Below are 22,082 nucleotides of genomic sequence, written 5' to 3'. Positions count from 1 at the left end.
ACTAAAACTCGTGTGTGATTATTTGTTTATTTTGTGAACTAGTGATATTATTTTTAGGATAAAATAATCTATATATCTATATATAAATGAGATGTGATGTGGGCTATGTGGCATTTGATTTTGGCCATTTTTGCTAATGTGGCAAGTTTTTTTGGAGAGTTTAGGAGGGAAATCACAAATTGCTTCTACATTCACGATTTTAAAACAAATGCACGCGGGATCCGAATGGATTTGGGTCGACCAAATGATCCAAATGGATTCTTTATATCCCAGTTTCATTCTCTTCATCTCTGTCGTCACTTTCAAAACCCTAACGCCGCTACGCATCATCTTCAGCAAATCCAAAAATCTTCTTCAGGAAATCGACAATGGTGATTCTCATGAACCTTTTCACCACTGATCCCGTAGATTCGAGGTCACAATTGAAACCCTAATTTTCTCTAATTTCAAATATTTATGATACCATAAAGTTTTTTTGTTTTGTTATCAGCCTCTCTCACATTCATCGCTCTACTGGATTCATCATCTTCTCCAAACAATTCAACAAATAGGTAAATTCTTTGACAAACCCTAGGTAAATTCTTTGACAAACCCTAAATTATATTTTTGGATCTTTGAAGTCTGATTTTTAAGGTTCTTGATCTTGGAAGTCTGATTTCTTGATCTTAGAATTCTGATTTACAAGGTTTTAAAATCGAAATTAGTTCTTTATCGAAATTCAAATTTCTTGACCCGTATATATGGTTGTGTATTTTTAGGGGTTCTATATTGAAATTTACTTCTATTTTTAGGGGCTCTTGATCTTATGTATGTTTTTTCAATCATTACAGCTTAGTTCAACATGTTGGTAGAATCTGTGAATGTTTGGGCAAAAACTTATGCTATGAACTACCACAAGTCACTTAACCATCACAACTTCTATTTCAAACAACAAGATTCAAGGAGGTTGAGTACTAGAGATGAACTAATACTTAACATCACATTCTCCATTTAATATTCATTTTTCATAGATATTGCATTGTTCATGGTATTTAATATAACTCTGGTATTTTTGTTCATTTGCAGGCTAACAAGAGATCTGGGCACTCCAAATAAGTGAGACAGGCAAGAGTAAGACAGCCGCAAATATGTTTTTTTTTGTTTGTTTGATGCACTTTTTTAGCTTTCATGATGCAGGTCCACTGTGATTGAATCATAACTTGGTCTTAAAAGTTGGAGTTCATATCAAGGCTTCAAATCAAGGTCAGATCACAAATACTTTCAACTAAACATGATGATTTTATCAATATTTAACATTCAATCTTCGTTTTGATTGTTCATTCATTTGATTTTCATTTGTTATAACCTAGGGTTTGTTGATCTTCGATTTGTTTTCTTTTCTGACAAATAAATGTCGTCTGCACAAAGGTATAATTTTGATATTGATATATTATTCAGGTTTTGATGTTTTTCTAATAGATATTGTTTGTATATTGTGGAGATAATTGGTCGATTCTACCTTCTTTAAAGATTTGTATAATTCGGGGCGTTTTAGATGATCATGTGTTTATAATTTTTTTTTCCAGATCTGATTTTTGCAATCTCCTTATTGCCCTTTGGTTCAAGCAAATCCATTCGAAAGGATCCAAACATCAGGTAACCAATATATGTCTAAAGTATCATCAAAGAATTGTTTTTTTGGTTCTGTATTTTTGGGACAACTTTAGTTCTGTGACCTGGTGTTCAGACAATTTCTGCTATTAATGTTATTTACAGATGGTGTTGTTTATTTGTTTTCTCTTTTATTGCAGAAGTCATAAAATACTGGATATTGCAATAAGCAGGAATAGTAATAAGTAATCTCTTATACCACGACGATTGAGGTACGGTTTTTTTTGTGTAAATATGTGTATCAGTGTGTTTCTAGGGTTCTGACTAACGGACGTTGATGATGGTGTTTTGATGTCTTAGTAACAATAGTAGTGGTTGTAGTGGTGGACAGTCGCCGTACCGTAGAAGAAAGTTGAATATCAACAGCTATTTCATTCAATCTAGCCGCGACGGCGATGGTGTTAACATTTAGTTTTGAATTATTAATCGGAAACGATAACTAACCCAACCGTAGTATGGTAGCAGATGGACCAGCGAGGCTGGTGGATTTCATTGTAGAAGAAAGTTGCAAAGAGGGGTACATATGTGGGTTTCATCTGGTTTTTTCGTCTCTCTTTCATCGATATATTGTCATTTACCCTCTTAGTTTAACTGTTTTCTTCTGCAGTTGATGCTTTAGGTGAATATTTTACTAAAATAGTAATATCTAATTCGATCAGGTATTTGGTTTATATGGATTAGATTAAATTAGACGAATCCTTTCCAATTCGATCAGGTATTTGGTTTATAGATCTACATATAATTTAAAGTTCTTTATGATTCAAAACCCTAATCTTCAATATTGTGTTTTGATTCTGCTTTAGTGTCAAAGACGTGGCAACAACTTATTCACCATCACTGCCTACCTCTCGCACAGGTAATCGCCTTTTCTTGCAATATATTGTGTGTGTTTCTAGGATTTTTTGATATTTGAGTGCACACAGTTGTCTTTCGGTGTGTGCTTCAGATGATCAACCGACACTTTCAGTGCTGCATATTATGTGTATGGTTTTAGCGTTTCTGTTAACTATCGTAAATATTGTGGTGGTTATGGTTTACTCTAAAAAAAGATTGACTGACTTGAAGAAGGATGAATTATGGCTACTGCTGCAGTAAGATATTGCAATCTGGCAAAAACTAACAAATCAAAGTGTTTTTTCATTAATTGTCATGATGATTACCAGAATTAGTGTGCTGACGTGTAGTGTGATGTTGATAAACGCTGATTTTTTTATTTCATGTGGTTTTTTCAGTTGGTTCAGCTTTTGTATATAATGAACACCATAAAGCTGACACAACATTAGTATGTAAAAATGTAACTAAAAGCAAGGCGAGCTCTCATTCAGCAATTGGACAGATCTCACGACACCACATTAACAAGTGTTATGGCTATTCCACTTTAACGTTTGGTTGAATATACAAGAGGATGGTAGCATCGCCGGTTGCGACATGGTTATTTGTTGCGACATGGTTATCGGTTGCGACATGGTTTGTTATCCTACTGTGGAAACAACTCAACCATCTTGGGTGATTTACATCTGCAACTTTTGCTTGCTTTGATTTTTTCACTAATTCAAAAAAATATATGTTATTTAATAAATAAATGGATTATAGTTAAAAATATTTAATTTCAGGATTGCTGGATTTGGTCCGGAGACGTTTCGATTAGACCCATATGTCAATGTTTCATGTAGAAAGTTGAGAGTTTTTTTCTTATCTGTGGGTTACTCTTTCCATTTTCAAGCTTTTGTTATCATATTTTGATCCCTTGGGTAGTGGTGTAAGTTTATAATACGACATGATAGTGATGATACTAACACGAAAGTTCTCACATGTTGCATATGTTGATGTTACTTATGAAGTTGATGGTTCAGAAGCAGGCTTACTCAAACCCCATCGCCCACCCAGTTACTTCAAGGTATACCAAGTTTTATTATTTATTGTCAAAACATACTACTTTCAACTTCCGAATCGCTAATAACCGTTTATGCTTAGTTGAAAATTATGATAGCTACACCACAACATTAAAGAAACACTGTTTCGAAAAGATAAATAAAACATTGTTAAAAGAAAAAAAAAGTTTGTGCAAAATTCGGATTGGGAAGTACTGGCTTTTGAATTGTGGAAGTAAATTGACATTTGCACATATAACAAGTTCATGATGTTGGGCAACTTTAAGCATGTTAAAGAGGTGAACAGAGGGATCACTTTCTGAAAGTGCAGCCATGCCTAAATATGTTGTTTCTTCCATTTAATTTGTTCTCATATTATGTTTCATATGCTTTGTTTTGGTCGTAAACTATAGGCTTTTAAACTTCATTATGAACTTCATAGTTTAAAACAGTTGTTTATGTCTTTGTAAATGGTAGGAAGCTATTAGATAGCTAGCAACCACTCATATAAGGTGATATACTATAGGGGACACATGTAATATTATGAGACTACTAACATATGAGAGTTGAAGTTTTATACTCTTTAATACTTTTTAAATGACTATAATTCATATTTCGCGTACTATTTTTTATAGAAAAGCTAAGAGTGTTGGAACCAAATGTGACTGATTGCAACCTATAAAAGAGCTAAGAGTTTTATACTCTCAATCACGCTGCAACGCGCAAAATTACAATCAACCCATTACTTGAAGAACGGGTCATGAATGGTGGTGTGCATTATATTAACCAATCAAGAGTCATTGATTACTGGTGCGGTTGCTGGGATAAGCTATACCATATGTGCGTATCCTTTGGAGTTGCTAAAAGCTCGGCTCACCAGATACCTTTCGCTTTCAAAATTTCATCTTCTTATCAATATAATTTAACTTTAGAAGATTGTTATTATAGAGTTTACATAATGTATGAACAGGGGTTGTTCATGGTTTATTTTAAATCGTTAAACCATCCAAACCGGTTATCGTTTGGTTTCGAGGTTGGTTTTTATATTTATTTTTTTGTCGGCCGGTTTCAATAAACTCGAACCATAACAAATGGTTTGGTTTGCGGTTTATACCGTAAACCAGCCATATAAAAACGGACCGAACCGTAAGATTGACTATTTAATTTTTTTTATAAAATGTTACATACACATATAAATGTGCGTCTGCGCCTTAATTTGTTTCATCTATAATTGTTTTCGATGTAGGTGTTATAGACTTTCTTTACAAAGTCTAACCTTGATTTTTATGTAAAAGATGTACTAAACAAAAAATGTACTTAACAGGACGAGCAAATTCCTTTTTAGCTTTATATATATTTTATAGAAAGGCTTGATTAAGATAAATTCTTTTCATTTATCTACATTTGATAACAACATAAAATGATCCGTGTTAGCTTTATTAAACGGGTTAGATTTATAAAAAGAGGTTAGTTTTACTATGTATCAAATTTGTTGAACGGGTCAACTTTAAAAACAGGTTTAATGTATAAATTGGTCATGTTTGGGTTAGATTTTATAAGAGTTTACAAGTTTATCCAAAAGCTCGACTAGAAAACATTGACTTATCATGACTTTTCTTTATTGGTACTTAAATACATATTTTGTACTAGACTGACATATGAAAGGCCTAGTATCCTCAAATGGTTCTCATTAGGTCACTTCACTTGCCCCACCACAATGCAAGAGCTTTGGTTAATGATGATTTTCATCATAATATGATGGTTGCAAGCAACTGATGAAATGAATTTCGACATTTTAGTTTCTCACATGATAGAGAAGGAGTTAATACTAAAAATACCTATAATTAAAAAAGCTCCAATAAAAGACATAGGACGTTTTCAATCCTAATGGGTTTGATTAGATTCAAACCAAATAATTAGATGGAACATTGATGAATTCCAGGTTATTGGTTACGAAACTCCAGCAAATAGAAGTATTAGAGCAATAGGCTTTCAATTTATATTTCAAACCAGAAAAAACATATTTCTTTCATTTACTTTTCTTTTCGCTTTTGTTACATTTGTAGTACGATGCTTCGTTTTATTTTAATCTTTAACTTCAGATTGCCATAATAAGTTCATGTGTATAGTTTGTTTATGATGTTGTAACTCTGTAGGCTTATTCGACTGTTGGTACACCTGATTATATTGCTCCTGAAGTTTTGTTGAAAAAAAGATATGGAATGGAATGTGATTGGTTTGTATCTTTTGTGGTAAACAAAACACTTATTGAGTTATTGGAATATAATTATAATAAGAATTAACTGAATCTTGTTTTCCTGCCTGTAGGTGGTCTCTTGGGGCGACCCAATATCAAATGGATCATATAACTTATGATGATTTTGGTGTCGTTGATTGTTGGTGATTGCGGCGGCAGAGATGGTTGGTGTGGTTGTGGCGGAGATGGTTGATGGTGGCTACGGTGGTGGCAGATTAGCAATGGTTTGATGGTGGTGGTGATGAGTGTGGTGGTGGCAATGTGGTTGAGGGTGGCTGCGGTCGTGGCGTTGGTTGATGGTGGCTATGGTGGTGGCGTTGGTTGACGGTAGCTAAGGTGGTGGCTTCGGGTGATGGTGGTTGTCGCAGAGGCAATGGTTGGTGTTGGGTATGTTATTGGGGATGGTTCCGGTGGTGACAAGGCTCGCCCTTCGAGAAGGGCTACTTAGAAAAATAACAACACTTTTTCCCTTTGCCGTTATTGTTGAGGTTTTTTCTATATGCAGGTGTGTTATGGTGTTTCCATTTTTTGTAGGTTACGTGCTTTATAACTGTGAATAAATTTATAGCTCATTGTTAGTTGATCATTTGCGTTTCATCACCAGAGAACTGAGGTTGTTCACTTCATGTGTTTTTTTTGTTGATTATATGAACTTATGATTTTTTTTTAAATCACAGTTGTGGTGGTGCCGAGTCCATTCATATCTTATACCCTGCAGTGCTATGATGAATACCTACATAAGTGTCTTGAGAAAGCTGCAGAAGCAATGGGAATTTCAACGTGGGGTATCCCACCTGATGGTGCGGGCTCTTATAATGACGAACATGTGGATACCGATTTCTTTTGTTATTGTGGTGATTACAATGGACCGTATGGCAGATTTTTTTCTGAATTGGTACTCCCAGTATCTCATTGATAATGGAGACAGGGTACTAACCAAGGCCAAATTGGCCTTTAGAGATACCCTCATTTCTGTGAAAGTAAGTCGGTTGTTCCACACTGGTCAATTATTTTCTTACATTTCATATTTATTTATTTGAAAGTTTTCATGATGATCAGTTATCAGGCATTTATTGGTGGTAGGCATTTATTGGTGGTACGAAACAAACGGCCATGCAGCTGAACTGACAGTTGGATATTACAACCCGGTCAACCGTGATGGATATGCTCCAATTGCTTCATTGTTAAAGAAGCATGAAGCTGCTTTAAACCTTACATGTGTTGATCTGTCTACAGTAGAAGAACAAAAAGACTTTCCGGAAGCAAAGGTTGATGATCCTGAAGGGTTAGTTTGCCAGGTAGTGTAGGTAGGTGTTAATTTTTAAACTAGTGAAATTTTGGGGTTATTTTTGGGTAGTTTAGAATGTAGCGTTCCTAATTGAGAATGGCAGATAAAGAGGGCTGGGAGTGATGGTCACCCTACGCCCTCTTAATAGTTTTTTTTTTGGTATTGTTATGTGGTTTATAGATGGTCCCTGGGTAGTGGTTTGTTGCTCTGCTTAACTTCGAGTTTTGTATAGCGTTGAGTGATTATAAGACTAAACTGGACTTAATATAGGATGGTTGTAGTTTTCGTGTGAAGGGTTTGTAAAGTATGACAACGATTTAAAGTATAAATGTATGAAAAATGTGTTGCAACGTGCTCTTATATGTAGATTTGTTCTATATGTTAAAAACGACAAGAAAGTTTATTGTGTGTGATAGGCATAAAAAACCTTGAACTCGTCAACATCAAGAAAGTTTATTGTGTGTGATAGGCATAAAAAACCTTGAACTCGACAACATCAATGTTCTCTTATTAGTTGTTTGTGACAGGAGAGTCAATAGTGGGATGAAACTTGATGGATGTTAGCTCAAAAGAAAAGATGAAAGTCTAGAGTGCACTAAAGATCTTAAATACCTTCTCGAGCTTTCATAGTTTTTTTTTTTTTTTTTTGATAGTTTTGGATTTTGATGCATTAGGAATGCAGCTATTGTATTCATGGATCCAATTTTATTTTTATTTTTTAAGTTTCTTAACATACATTTCTTTCCTTTCCATAAAGTTTTAAAAAGTTTTTTTTTATATTTATGAAGTCGAGATATTGTTTGGTTTGACATTTTCATTGCAATGAGGATATCATTTCTTTACAATTTTTTTTTTATTTTTAAAGTTTTTTAATTTCCATGTTTACATTTTCAAAGTTTAGTATACATTTTTTTGCTAAATTGTAATGTCAATTACTATGTAATTTCATTAAGGCATTATAATTAATATAATTAGTATGTTTTATAAGAGAATGAGAGATGAGTCTATTAAATGCTGGCCTATCAATTAATAGAACATACATGTGAATATTAGGAAATTATGCATATCTTATTAGTGAACCTGCTTTTTTTTATATTTTTTGTGAACATATCTTTCACTGGGAACTTTTTTATACTTTTTAATTTGTGGATCTATAATTATGGCCATAGTAAGAAATTCTTATAGCGAGTAACTGTTGTTTGCCTAAAGACATCTTAATTCTTAATAAAAGTAAAAGATATAATGTTTTATAATTCAATGCATTTTAGCTATATTTTCACTTTGTCAATAAGTAATTTATGTAATGTGTTACTTTTGTATTTATATTATTTATACGCTTTTTGATAATATAGATTAAATTTTCCAACCCACGAAGTTCGTGGGTGATAACCTAGTATAACTTATATATAGCATAAAATTACGGCTCCAAAATAATACCAAAACTCTCACGAAATAAATATTTAACTTACGCATTTGTTATAGCAATACGTCACGCTAAAACGTAACTCATGTAATATTTCAGAAAAATACTTCTACACGTATATTTTTGGTAAAATGTTATTTTTGAGAATTTATGAAGTAAAATATAATATAATATTTTTGGGAAAAATATGTATATTTTGGATTAAGAAGTTTTAGACAAATAATTTAAATATATTTTTCGGCATTACAAATGTACATGTATAAATACCTTGGGAAGGAAATACACATAAAATATTTGAAGTGGGAATACAAAATAGTTGCCTAACTATTATTCCTAAAAAAACGCAATTGAGTTAAAATAAATATTATTATTTTAACAAGAAGCCAAACTTGATAATATTTAAGTAACGCAACTCAAAAACACCAAACCCTAAGTCAAGGCACGGCCCGTTCGTCTAATAGACATTAGTACGTTGTAGGTCGCCAGGTAGCTGATCAAATTTGACATTGACGTTATAGGATACGCACTTCTGTGAGTTCATGTCCCACTTTTCTCTTTACTGTTTTCAGTTTTATACTTCGGGGGTGAAATACATGCGACAATTATTACAAACATTTATTTACATGGTATGGTTAGCGTAGGGAGGGTTTTTACTACTAGATCATGTGAAGGGTGGGTACAACACTTAAGGCCATCAATCCTCGTTGTTAGGACCGAGGGACACAAGAGTGATAGATCTATTTGGGTGTAGCGAGCCCACACCCATGAGGCCAGGGCGGCCCATAGAGGTGACTGTGTCTTACAGCCGAAGCCCGGTAACAAATTTGCTAGGTTTGAGTCTTCCTGCACCTTTTCACACATACCAGTGGCTTTGCAACCCATTGGTGATCTCTTTTTCCTTATTGCTACATACCAGGGACTTTTATTTATACATGAAAGGTTTATACATACTCACTTTTACATGAACTCGCTCAACTTTTGTTGATTTTTCAAACTACATGTATTTCAGGAAATTAATGGATCTGGCGAGGTGTGCAATTGTGTCAAGCTGCGTAATGAATAACGATGTCATCCAGGTTTAGGAGGTGTAACCCTTACCTGGACGGGTTACATGTCTCTAAACCACTTTTTTATTTAAGTCTTTTGTTGTGTCATGTGAACACGTTTTAATTATGTCATGGTTGTATTTTGTTTTATGTGTCGACATTTTAAACAATGATGTTGTGGTAACTTTAAACTTAATGAATGGATGATCATCATGTGTTTTATTTTCATATAGCATTGTTATGGTTGTTGCTATGGTATTAAGAAGTCACACCAAATAAAACTCACGCTTCCGCAAAAGCCAGGGTGTGATAGCTTGGTTCATGCGAGAACCCCCTTTATTGCAAGAACCGCGAGAACCAATGTGAACACAACCTAAAATAGCTAAAAAAAACCTAAAAAAAACCCTAAAAAACCTAACCCCACCCCCCAAAAACCTAAACCCCCCACCCCCCCCCCCCCAAAAAAAACCTAACCCCCACCCCCCCCCCCAAACAAAAAAAAACCTAACCCCCCCCCTCCCCACCCACCAAGCTAAATGCTAAAAACTAAAACCCCCAAAAAACCTAAAAAAACCTAAACCCTCCACCCCCCCCACCCAAAAACCTAAACCCCCCTCCTCCACCCCCAAAAACCTAAACCCCCCCACCCCCCCTAACAACTAAACCCCCAAAAAAACCTAAAAAAATCAAAAAAAAATCTAAATTTTTTTTTAATATATTTTATGTTAAAATCGCTACTTTTAGTAGCCAAAAAAAATTTTTTTTTTTTAATTTTTTTTTGGCTACTAAAAGTAGCGATTTTTATATAAAAAATATTTAAAAAAAAAATTTGTGTGTTTTTTAGCTATTTTTAGGCATTTTTGGTTGTGTTCACATTGGTTCTCGCGGTTCTCGCAATAAAGGGTGGTTCCTAACGTATCTTTGTGCTATATATATATATATATATATATATACTAATATTTTGCAACATGTTAGTGCAATGTAGAGTTGTAAGTGTGGCTTTAGTTGTGGTTTATGCTATTTTTAATTGTACCCTTTCTTTGGTTATTTGTGCATTATTTATAAATTTATATACTATTAAGTTGGAACAATCGTATGCACGTTTGGTTGTAAATTGTGCTTAAGTGGTTGTACCTTAATCAAATAATGGTTTCATTACTTTACCAAATTCAACCTGTTTTGTATGCATGTATGGTTGTAAATTGTGTTTAAGTGGTTGTACCCTAATCAAATAATGGTTTCATTATCTTACCATATTCAATCAGTTTGATCCATTATAAGTTCTGTTGTTTTATTTGTAAATTATTATTATTATTATTGATAATAATCTAATTAATTTAGCCAAAATCTTGTATAAATATAATTTGCAACATATTGATGCAATGGTTGTTGTAATGTATGCATTATGGTTTTATAGTGGTAATGATATATATTATATATAGACATCGTAATATATATATATATTATATATATTATTTATTTTATTCTATGTTTTACGTCTCGTTTAATTTCTTCTTATTAACACACCACAACTTCAGTGTTGATGGTCACTGACAGTAGTGTGGCATTAGTGCTCGCCACTGCCACAACACGAAGGCTACTTAATACTAGTTATAATTTATCTTTCATCTTACACCTAACTATTATATTATGTGCCATGAGTCCTTTGAATCAATTACCTGTATATTCAAATGAAATTGTAGGAATACTGCCACATGGGACAAATTTATCAATAGAAGAATCAAAGGAATAATATAATTAATAAACCAAAGCAGAATTTTGTGGTTTTATGTATACATAAACTCATGAAAAGAAACTAGGTGTTTAAGATCTGTTAAGACCAGACGGTATGGGGGCCGACTTAGGCCCGTACTGGCCCGTCGCCAGTCCCCCACACCGCCCCCCACTCCTCTGGCGCGTCAACATCGGCTCCCACTCGATGATCTTCACGGGCCTCAATTTCTCTCTCCTCACACACACAGCTACACATACATATATACATATATATATAGGGGAGGTTCATTTGAGAAGAAAATTAAATTGAGAAGAAAAAGAACAAAGGGTACAATTGTAAAACATTAAATAGTTTTTCTCTCATCTCATTTATTATTATTTTTGACTAATTAATTAGTCATAAAGAATATCATCGTCACACAAATTTTTGCCTAGACACATCAAAATTTATCCTACACGTTTTTGAAATTTATCCTACACATACTGAAATTTATCCTACACAACTCGTAATTCATCCTACACACCTTATAATTTATCCTATACTTTAAAATATTTTTTTTCTTCTTTGAAAAAATATAATTTTTTGAAAATAAGTTACAAATTTAATTTAGTTAGCTATTAAAAAGGAAGACTAACAATTAATGATGTATCTAATTTTACCAATATACCATTACACCCATATATTAAATACAAAAATTAAATGAAGTAAAACGAAGCATTCTTATTGGTTGAAGATTGTTCTTTTTTATTCTTACAAAAAAATTCTTCTCATTTGAACCCTCCAATATATATATATATATATATATATATATAGGGTAGGGATATGGTAAAAAGTGTCCAAAGTGTAAGAAGTGTAAGAAGTGTTTTAAGCCATTGGATCTTTGATCTAATGGTTGAGATCAATAGGGTATTAAAGTGTAAATTGTGTTTTAATTAGAAGGGGCTTTTGTAAAATTGAAGGGCAATAGTGACTTTTCCAACATTTCAAATATGGTAACCGTTTCAAAACCACCCATCAAACTCCTAAAGATCAGCGAATTATATGTAACCGCCGTCAATCTCCAAAAAAAAAATCAGCGAATTTCTTCATACTTTAAAACATTCCCAGATTTTTAAAACGTAATCGCAGATTCAAGTCATGGTGTTTTATCTGGAGACATTGTTGATGGCGTGGTGTTTTATCTGGAGACATTGTTCATGGCGTAGTGTTTTATAAATACAAAACATTCCCAGATTCAAGTCATGGTGTTTTATCAGGAGACCTTGTTCATAGTGTGGTGTTTTAAACATCTATGATTCAAGTCATGGTGTTTTATCAGGAGACATTATTCATGGCGTGGTGTTTTATCTGGAGACATTGTTCATAGCGTGGTGTTTTATCTGGAGACATTGTTCATGGTGTGGTGTTTTATCTGGAGACATTATTCATGCCGTGGTGTTTTATCTGGAGACATTGTTCATGGCGTGGTGTTTTGTCTCCAGATGTTTAAAACACTATGCCATGAACAATGTCACCAGATAAAACACCACGCCATGATTCAAGTCATGGTGTTTTATCTGAAATCCCCAACAACCTTCTATGAATATAACACCATACAACTTAATAGAACACCAGAATAAAACACTATGATACACATTAACCTGCATCGCTGGACTCCCTAAATATATTTTGTTCAAATCGGAGAAGATGATCTGAATCGGAGTTCGGAGAAGACGATGACGGAAGGTTAACAAGATGACGTGAACTGTGATCAATCCCTAAACATTCTCATCGTCAGTTTTTTTTCAGTTATATTGTAAATCAATTAAATGACAAAAAAATACAATTACTAATCTACCCTTTTGAATTAATTAAGAGGAGGGACACTTGTCATTCCAAGATTATTTCTTACACTTCTTACAAAAGACCCACTTTTTACAGGATCCTCTACCTATATATATATATATATATATATATATATATATATATATATAGGGAGAGGATCATGAGAAAACTAGATATAAATGAGAAAACTAGAAAACTAACTAAAATCCACTAAAAGGGAGAGGGAGGGAGACTTTTAATGAAGGAGGGGTAAAATTGGAACAAAAAATATATAAATTTTCAAACATTTCCCATTTCTCCATACGTTATCATTTTAAAACAAAAATGGCACCATAAGATCACAAATTTTCTTATCTTTCATTCAAGTATATTCGAGCATATTTTTTATGACATAAAAAAAGATTTATGGTGTCGTCTTGTTTTCTCCACTATTATTATAGTAGTGCACATGTGCAATGTAACATGTACTACAATTGCATTACATGCTTAAAATTAGCTTTTTGAGTCTAGTTTAGCTTTTAGGGTTAGTTTTTTTGGAGGTTTAGGATTAGGATTAGGTTTTTGGGTGTGGGGGGAGGGGGGTTTAGGTTTTTTTTGGGGGGGGGGGGGGGTTTAGGTTTTTTTTCGGGTTTATGTTTAGTGTTTAGTTTTAGGTTTTTGGGGGTGGGGGTGGGGGGTTTAGGTTTTTGGGGGGTGGGGTGGGGGGGTTTAGGTTTTTGGGGGGTGGGGGAGGGGGTTTAGGTTTTTTTTTGGGGGGGGGGGTGGGGGGTTTAGGTTTTTTTCGGGTTTATGTTTAGGGTTTAGTTTTAGGTTTTTGGGGGGTGGGGGTGGGGGGGTTTAGGTTTTTGGGGGTGGGGGGTGGGGGGGTTAGGCTTTTGGTGGGAGGGTGAATTTAGGTTTTGGGGGGTGGGGGTGGGGGTGGGGGGGGGGGGTTTAGGTTTTTGGGGGGGTGTCGGTGGGTGGTGGGTTAAGTGGTTTAGTCTTTCCGTATTAGTGCACATGTGCAGTACAACAAAAAAATTTTTTTTTTTTTTTTTTTTTTGAAAATTTTTTTCCATACATATAAAGTAGCGATTTTTTATTAAAAAATTGTAAAAAAAAAAAAAAAAAAAAAAAATTTGGTATTTTTTTTGGTTTTTTTTAGGTTTTTTTAGTTAGTTTTTTGGTTTTCTCATTTAAACTAGTTTTCTCATGATCCATCCCCTATATAAAGGGGTTCATCCCCCACCCCCTAGGTCCATCCCCTTCAAGCCCCTCCTACGTGGCGGTGACGTGACGGCCCATCCCCTTGGGGATGAGGCTCTCCATACCCACTAGTCTAATGGCCGACAGATTTTGGTTCAAATGTATTTTTGCTGGAAAGTGCGTAATTCATAAATATACTACCGGAACTTGCACTAAACCTTAAGACCATAGGGTATGGTTTGGGTAGTCCCTTTGGAGACTATCCGTCACGTAGGCGCCAAGTCACATTCGATGAAGGACCATCCAAAGGAGACTACCCAAGGGTGTGGGGACTACCCAATAATAAAAAATTAATATATAAAATAAAGGAGATTGAGAGAAGAAATGAAGGGGGCCCCACCATTGCAGCTCGTCGCTGCCATCTTGAGGGGGACGTGAGGGACGCGACGGACCGCCGAGGGGCGGTGTGGGACAATCCGGAACGTGGGGGACGGGGGGAGCCGAGCCCCATACCCTTTGGTCTAAGATGCTGCAAATGGTTGTGTGGTCGTTTGTTAAATCTGTAGACCCGGGTTCAAACCTTAGGTTCTTCAGGTTTTATATATTTTTTGTTCTTTGTTCCATTTAATAAAAAGAACTTCAAGTTTCCATATATGCACAAAAGGTCCTCAAATTCAACTTTAAATAAAAGTTATATTTTATCTTAACCAACGAAATATGTTTTATCGTTTCAACGGCTTAAGCCCTTGTGATCCATAATAGCGTGTGTATATATATATATATATATATATATATATATATATATATATATATAGATTTATATATATGTGTGTGTGAGTCTGTGATAATAATAATAATAATAATAAAAGAATCAAAAATAACAATCAACAATTCCATCCGCGTTTAATTGTTGATATATATATATATATATATACACACACACATACATGATAGATGTTTATTTCATGAATTTTGTTTACGTATATACTTTTAGATATATACATATATATGTATATGTATATGTATACGCATAGAATGTATGAAACGACAATTCCGATTGGAAGGCTATAGAATAATTAAAACTCGAAATTTTCAAAACCGGTCGAATTTTGAGAGCCCATTTTGACGAATGTTACAATTCTGGCCAGCCGCCCAATGGTAAATAAAAATAATTCATAATTTTATACTCAAATACTTTTTATTCTACATATTAAATATTTTAAACAAACTGTGTGTTATATTTTCCACATATTTTTTAAGTTTTTTAGAATAATTATAGCTTTTTATCTTATTTTTTCTCAAATTATTTATTATTTGTAATAAATTTGGATATGTCACCGTTTTTCTCGAGTTTAATTTAGGACATAACTTTTTTCGTTATTTGCAAATATCCCGTCACATGCGTTTTTATCTACATTTCAACACAAGTGATTTTATATACATTCGCATGGTTTTCCTCGAGTTTAATATACGACGTGACGTAGTGTTGCAATGCGCGGGATATTTTATCTACTTTCGCATGGTTTTCTTCAATTTCTTACATTTTATTTAGTGTTTGTAATTTATATTTTGTAGCTTTATACTGGTCTTTACCCATTTGATTTGTACGTGGATTCCCCGCCGCAACGCATAGGAATTCCTAATCATATTATATTGTAATATAATATATATTAAAAACATCACAATTGCTACATGAATGTTTTTGTTTTTAGAATTTTAACGCTAGATTTAATAATTCATTATCAAACAATATAACTTTGTTTTTAGAATTTTAACGCTAGATTTAATAATTCATTATCAAACAATATAACTTTTTTTAACACTAATGTCTTTTTACTTTTTACATCAATCCATATTTATTTTCGCATATGAAGACAATTTGATAGGGGGAGATTGTTAGGCTGAAAATTGTAAGACGTGTATCAAATATACACAACGAGCTATGGTTACGAGTTGAGCTTTATCTGGTTAGTTTGTATTAGAAATCAGACCTTAAAAGGTTATTTGGGCCAAGCCTAAGGCCATGTGGGCTAAGCCTGCCCATGTGAGGCATAGGGTTGTCTAGGATATATAAACTAGTTTATTTCATAAACTAGGGTATAAGCCTCATAGTTACATTTTGGAGAAAATCGCAGGAGGCCATGTAGGGTTTATGTACTTGACTTGTTGAATCAAACAAGTGTGCATTGAAACCGTAATCTCGTGTTCTTTAGTCTTGAATCACCTATTGATTGGATTCCGCACAATTATTAGGTTTGTTTGATATCATTATTAGATCTGATTTTCAGGACCTATAGATCCTTTTCTAACTCGGTTATAACCAAATAGTTTTTTGCTAACGTGGCAGTTTACATGGCATAAACCTAGTTATTGGCTGATGTGGCCGGTGTATGCATGTGGCACAAAACTAGCTATTAGATTTTAGTAATCCTAACTGTCACCACCACCATTCCGTCGCCACCACTACCATCACCCGCCGCCACCATCACCCACCACCACCACCACCATCAACCACCACCACCAGCCATCGTGGTGGGGTTGTTGATGGTGGTGGTAGCGGCTGATGGTGGTGGTTGTTGATTGTGGTGGTGTGTGATGGTGGTGGCGGCGACTGATGGTGGTGGTGGTGACGGTTGATGGTGGTGGTGGTGGTGGCGGTTAATGGTGATGGTTGTTGATAATGGTGGTGGGTGGTTGTTAATGGTGGTTATAGTTGGTGGTGGCGGCTGATGATGTGGTTGTTTGTGGTGGTGGTGGTGGTGGTGGTTGTTGATGATGGTGAAAGTTATGATTATCAAAATCCAATAACTAGGTTTGTGCCACATAAGTATACACATAAGCAGCTACATCAGCCAATTACTAGGTTTATGCCACTTAAGTTACCACGTCAGCAAAAAATCTAATTGGGTTATAACTCACTTAGAAAAGGATCGATGGGGCCAAATTCTTACAAGCTGGGAGTGTCAGAGAGAATTTTTTAAGTTGGGATTAATGTCGGCCAATGGGTGAAAGTTAGAATTATTAAAATCCAATAACCCAAAAACTAAACATAATGTTTAAGAATAAGAGAAGGAGAAATGCATGATGAACAAACATGTGAACCATACATGTAATTTGTGGTGGTTTGCAGCGTGGATAGGACTGATAGTCGAGACCTAGCCCACATATGTGAGAATGAGCATGTATCCGCTTTCTTCAAGCTAGGACTTTGCTCATTGAGACTTTTAGCTCGTAATGTTTGCTAACCGTTGATTGTAAGGGACAGAGAGTGGCCATGAGTGCAATTGACAGGCAACAAGGGCGATTATAAACATGGTTTTGATGTTTACTAAAAATAATAATTAAACATACATGAGCTAGATACATGGTATATGACTACCAAAAATGAAAATGATGCAGTTTTGTTTGCAACCAAATGACTTAAGAACGATTAGTTAATCAAAGACCATAAAACTATAAATCCTAAATCCCTTTATATAGAATAGGAATCATACGTTAAATAGGAAACTAAATAAAAACAAAATAAGAAATTCAAATAATAGATAAGAAAAATAATCTCTAATTTAATCTCATGGTAACCCTGCATCATACTACTTGTCTTCAAAAAAAACTTGCCCTCGAATTTTGTCTTCGAATCAAAGCCACCCGGATCAAAAGGAACATTAACCCGATTGACTTAAATTGTTCAACTTCACAGGTCATCTCGCTTGACTTTGAACTTATACCACCTGGGTCGAATGGAGTATTGAACCGTCTCTTCACTATCAACCACTCAAATATTGCAGCTCCACTTTGACTTCATGTTGACTATTGTTCACTTGAATGGACGTCTCGCCAATTCCGGACCCAAATCATTTGATATTTGGAATTAATTTTTGAGAATTGGGCTTCTAGTGTTGCATTCGGACCACTAAAAAAAAGTAGCCGCAATGTTGTATGGATTTTCCACAGTTGTTTGCCCACCACAATCCTCTACACCCTTCTTATTAGCATTTGGGCTAGCCCATCATTTGATCTAGTCCACCATCAACACTCATATTAGCCAATTTTCCAGGCATTTCACGTGAGCAGTGCATGACATGACACCCAACTTAGGGGCTGTTTGTTTACCTCTTAATAAGGCTTTTAATGGTTCAGACATCTTACTGGTTCAGCACTTAATGGTTCAGACTGTTTGTTTCACGATCAGATGTCTGAATGAATCAGACATTTGCCTCTGAAAGGTTAAGATTTATACATAGTCTGAATGGTTAAGACCTCTAATCTGAATTGGTCAGGCATTTGCCTCTGAACGGTTATGCATTATACAGGTTCTTAATGGTTCAGATCTCTAACCTCTTACTGGTTCAGTACATAACCATTTAGATGTTGCCAAACAACCCCTTACATTTAATATTACCCTCAATATTTCCAATCAAACTATAAAAAAGTATGTCATGTTTTAATCTTATGTTATATTTTCTAAATTAAATTCCCCAATTTAATCCATAATTACACAACCTCTCATATCCTCCAGCTTAGCTCTCCCACATACACTAAAAGAACACTAACTCCCACCCGATCAAACCCTCCCACACTCAACGACGTTGTGATTCCGAAGATTAAAAGAACCTAACAACGTTGTGATTCTGATGATTCCTAAAGACACAATCTCTGATCGTTTATAAAACGTGAAGGCTTTATGACACGTATATTTGTATGTAACTGTTTAAGTGTCATAAAAATATAAAACACAATCGAAATATGCATTTCATCTCCACGGGTCATCTAAAAATAATCTTATACTTATAATATAAAAGAATTATTATTTTAAGCAATCAAAATTTAATTGTGATATATATGCCAAACAAAAATATAATATAATATAAAATACAAGTTAATTGATTTAAGTTAATATAATTAAAATACTAAAATAAAATACTTGCTGTGAATGGAGCAGGTAATAGAATGGAGAAAAGAATGAAATGGATCATTTCATTCCATAGTCTTGTTTGATTACCATGTGGGAAGAGAATGAATCATTACCTTGTAGTGTTTGATAGGAAGAAAAAGAAGGAATAAAATTGATGATGGGTTAATTGCGGTTATGAGTGGTCGCGGTGGTCGGTGGCAGTGGCGGTGGGTGGATGTAGACAAAGACGTTCGCAAACTTATGTGGCGACCTGACATAAAATGTAGACAAAGACAAACGCAAACCTATACGACAACTTAACATATAAAAGAAAAAAAAAGGCTTGTTCAGTTCACATCCATGTTCCAAACAAGGCGAACCACTAAATCGGCACAAGTAAACCATAAACCAAATTGTTTGGATCTCAAACTGGCCGACTTGCTTCAGCAGGGAGGATTCATTCTGTTTTAACAATTTATGAAAGAGAGTCCATGTATGTGGCATGCGACATGGAGCCTAAGCTTTATAGTTGCTATCAACAATATTCAAAATGTGCACTACTATAAACTTAAATCTGATCAAAATCTCACTGATTAAGTCACTCGATCTGACAATGAAAAGCAAAATGACAATGAAAAGCACAAACGTTACTCATGCTTTGCTTTTATTTATCTCCTGCCATGACATACGACAATAGTACAGCACCCCCATCAAAAGCATGATTTTCAAACTTGATTTACATTTGTTCTTCACTTCCAATCAACTCAATGGCTCGTAAATGACGTCCTTCACAATACCAAGAATCGCGTCTCCAGTAAACCCATCATCCTTCGCATAAAAAAGATTCAACACGTTACACATGTTCCAAAACGCGTCTTTACAAGCTCTAGGAACAATGCTTCCCTTTTCTTCCGTAACTAACTTCATCATCTCTCTCCTCTTGTTCTTTATCATCGTCATCATCTCCTTTACCACCTCTTCTTCCACATTCCCACTTTCCTCATTACTCAGTTGCAACGCTACAGCATTTAGTTTTCCTTCCTTATATTCTCTCTGCGTTAATATTTAACAAAACCCATTATTACTATACTACCCTTTTTTATTTTTTTAATAAAAAAGGAATTACCTTGAAGCTATGTATATCATTCAGAAGCCGAACCAGAGTGCTCATTAGCTTATATAGATAATGATACTCAGAGCTTTCGACAATCTCCTCCGACAACTTGGGCCCCACAAAGTAAATAGCGGGCAGTACAATCGGGCCTAATGCAAACGATACTAAGCATTTTCCATATATTCATTTATTGTTGGTACATACGCGTCTCTTGTCCATATAGCTTCCCTCAACATAGTATTCATCATATCCAACCACTATAGAAACAAAAAAAAAAAAAATGAATAACCATGGAACATCTTTTTTTATATAAGAGTAAAGTACACGGATGGTCCCTATGGTTTACTAAAATTTTGGATTTGGTCCATAGCTTTTCAAAAGTACACAGATGGTCCCTATGGTTTGCACTTTATAACGCATTTAGTCCCCAACTTTTTCCAAAATGACATGGATGGTCCCTGTGGTTTGCACTTTGTAACACATTTAGTGGTTAACTTGGACAAGCTAAAACCTTTAGATTTATTGGCTGGGGACTAAAAGTGTTAGAAAGTGCGAACCACATGGACCATCCATGTACTTTTAGAAAGCTAAGGACCAAATCCAAAATTTAGGCAAACCACAGGGACCATCTGTGTATTATACTCTTTATATAAAGCAGAAAAGATTAGATATCTTACAGTTTGAATAACATGGCTCGTTACATCTCGTTCTTACCATTTGAAAGCTGTGTCTCCAATCCAACAGATTGCATCTTTTAATGCTAAAAATAAAATTCGAACTTGCTCCGAACAGCAATCATTGTCAACGTCTACATTCCATCTGCAGTTTATAAAACAAAATCCTTTAAAAATTCAAAATAATTAAGAAAATCACGTAAATATGGAACAAGGTTATACTTTTCAACACATTGAATCAGATTGGACAATTCGTCGATAGAACCACCAACGTCAAAAAAGTCATCAACTACTGAAGTAAGGATGTCGTTTTTGGCCCACGAAATACGCGCGTCCGATAATTCAGGAGATGAAAGTGTTGCGGCAACAGAGAAGTAACAGTAGGCTGTCTTTTGCCTAGCAAACTTGAGCTGGTCTAATTTGTTATCTACTACCCACCTGGTGCCACGCATCACTTCTTCGTTAATCAAAATATAAAGAGTAAAATGCCATTTTCGTCCATGAGGTTTGGCCAGTTTTGTAACTTCTGTCTAAAGGTTTGTTTTTCCACATCTAGACTCAAAAGGTTTGAAATCTAGTCATTTTCATCCGACTCGTTAATGCCATCCATTTTGTCCGTTAAGTCATGGGTATTTCCTTTTTTTTAATAACTTAAAGGGCAATTCGGTATTTTGCACTTTATGTTAAAAGACCGAATACCCATGAGAAAGACCGAATTACCTTTTAAGTTAATAAAAAAGACAGAAATACCGCAGACATCACAGAGAAAAATGGATGGAGTTAACGAGCCGTATGAAAATGGCAAGTTTTTATAGACTATTAGGGTTTAAATCTGGTGTTTTAGTAATCTTCACTATGCTATTTGTGGGTTTTAGGTGTGTTTTATGACTGAAATTATAGTTTTTAATGACTCTTTACACTTTTTAGGAAAATTGGACTTTGTAGCCGAACTAGGTAATAGAAAAGACAAAAATAGTTTGGTGTATATATGCATTGTTTAGGGGGAGAAAAGAGAAAAATCCAAAAAGAGTTTTGTTTTGCAACATATGGGAAATGAAGTAAATTTTCGTGTTAAAGGGCTTGACCAACACATGTAAGGTGTTGTAGCTAAAAAATTGGACTTT

General features: G+C 34.6%; 1 protein-coding gene and 1 long non-coding RNA gene across 3 annotated transcripts; one reads left to right on the top strand and one right to left on the bottom strand.

Moving 5' to 3' along the window:
- Positions 1-254: 254 nt before the first annotated feature.
- Positions 255-7,430, top strand: LOC110918030. 2 transcript variants are annotated; one of them, XR_004883073.1, is made up of 15 exons: positions 255-415; positions 491-551; positions 831-945; positions 1,066-1,110; positions 1,177-1,242; positions 1,350-1,407; positions 1,566-1,635; positions 1,791-2,365; positions 2,454-2,506; positions 2,883-3,156; positions 3,264-3,319; positions 3,492-3,547; positions 4,157-6,283; positions 6,456-6,758; positions 6,838-7,430. It is a non-coding gene; the product is annotated as an uncharacterized LOC110918030 (long non-coding RNA). The 2 variants fall into 2 exon arrangements; XR_004883072.1 differs by having other exon boundaries at positions 1,066-1,242; positions 3,264-3,348.
- Positions 7,431-19,712: 12,282 nt separating this feature from the next.
- LOC110920074 (ent-kaur-16-ene synthase, chloroplastic) lies at positions 19,713-21,410 on the bottom strand. Its single transcript, XM_035985670.1, has 4 exons — positions 21,120-21,410; positions 20,999-21,035; positions 20,297-20,448; positions 19,713-20,223 (listed from the first exon to the last, which is right to left on the bottom strand). The coding sequence occupies exons 1-4, from the start codon at positions 21,408-21,410 to the stop codon at positions 19,930-19,932; spliced, it is 774 nt and encodes a 257-aa protein (XP_035841563.1). The 3' UTR covers positions 19,713-19,929.
- Between the last annotated feature and the right edge of the window lie 672 nt (positions 21,411-22,082).

This window comes from Helianthus annuus, chromosome 16, assembly GCF_002127325.2.
Source record: "Helianthus annuus cultivar XRQ/B chromosome 16, HanXRQr2.0-SUNRISE, whole genome shotgun sequence".
NCBI classification, from domain to species: domain Eukaryota; kingdom Viridiplantae; phylum Streptophyta; class Magnoliopsida; order Asterales; family Asteraceae; genus Helianthus; species Helianthus annuus.
The sequence above is the reverse complement of the archived record's forward strand: the minus strand, read 5'-3'. Positions and strand labels throughout refer to the sequence as shown.

What these genes read in the sequence shown, in the direction of transcription:
- LOC110920074 (XM_035985670.1), bottom strand. Translation starts at nt 21,410, where the DNA reads ATGCGTGGCACCAGGTGGGTAGTAGATAACAAATTAGACCAGCTCAAG. An exon ending in GGAGACACAGCTTTCAAATG is followed by an intron (nt 20,449 to 20,998) that starts GTAAGAACGAGA and finishes GAAAATGCTTAG; the next exon opens with TATCGTTTGCATTAGGCCCG. An exon ending in ATGATATACATAGCTTCAAG is followed by an intron (nt 20,224 to 20,296) that starts GTAATTCCTTTT and finishes ATATTAACGCAG; the next exon opens with AGAGAATATAAGGAAGGAAA.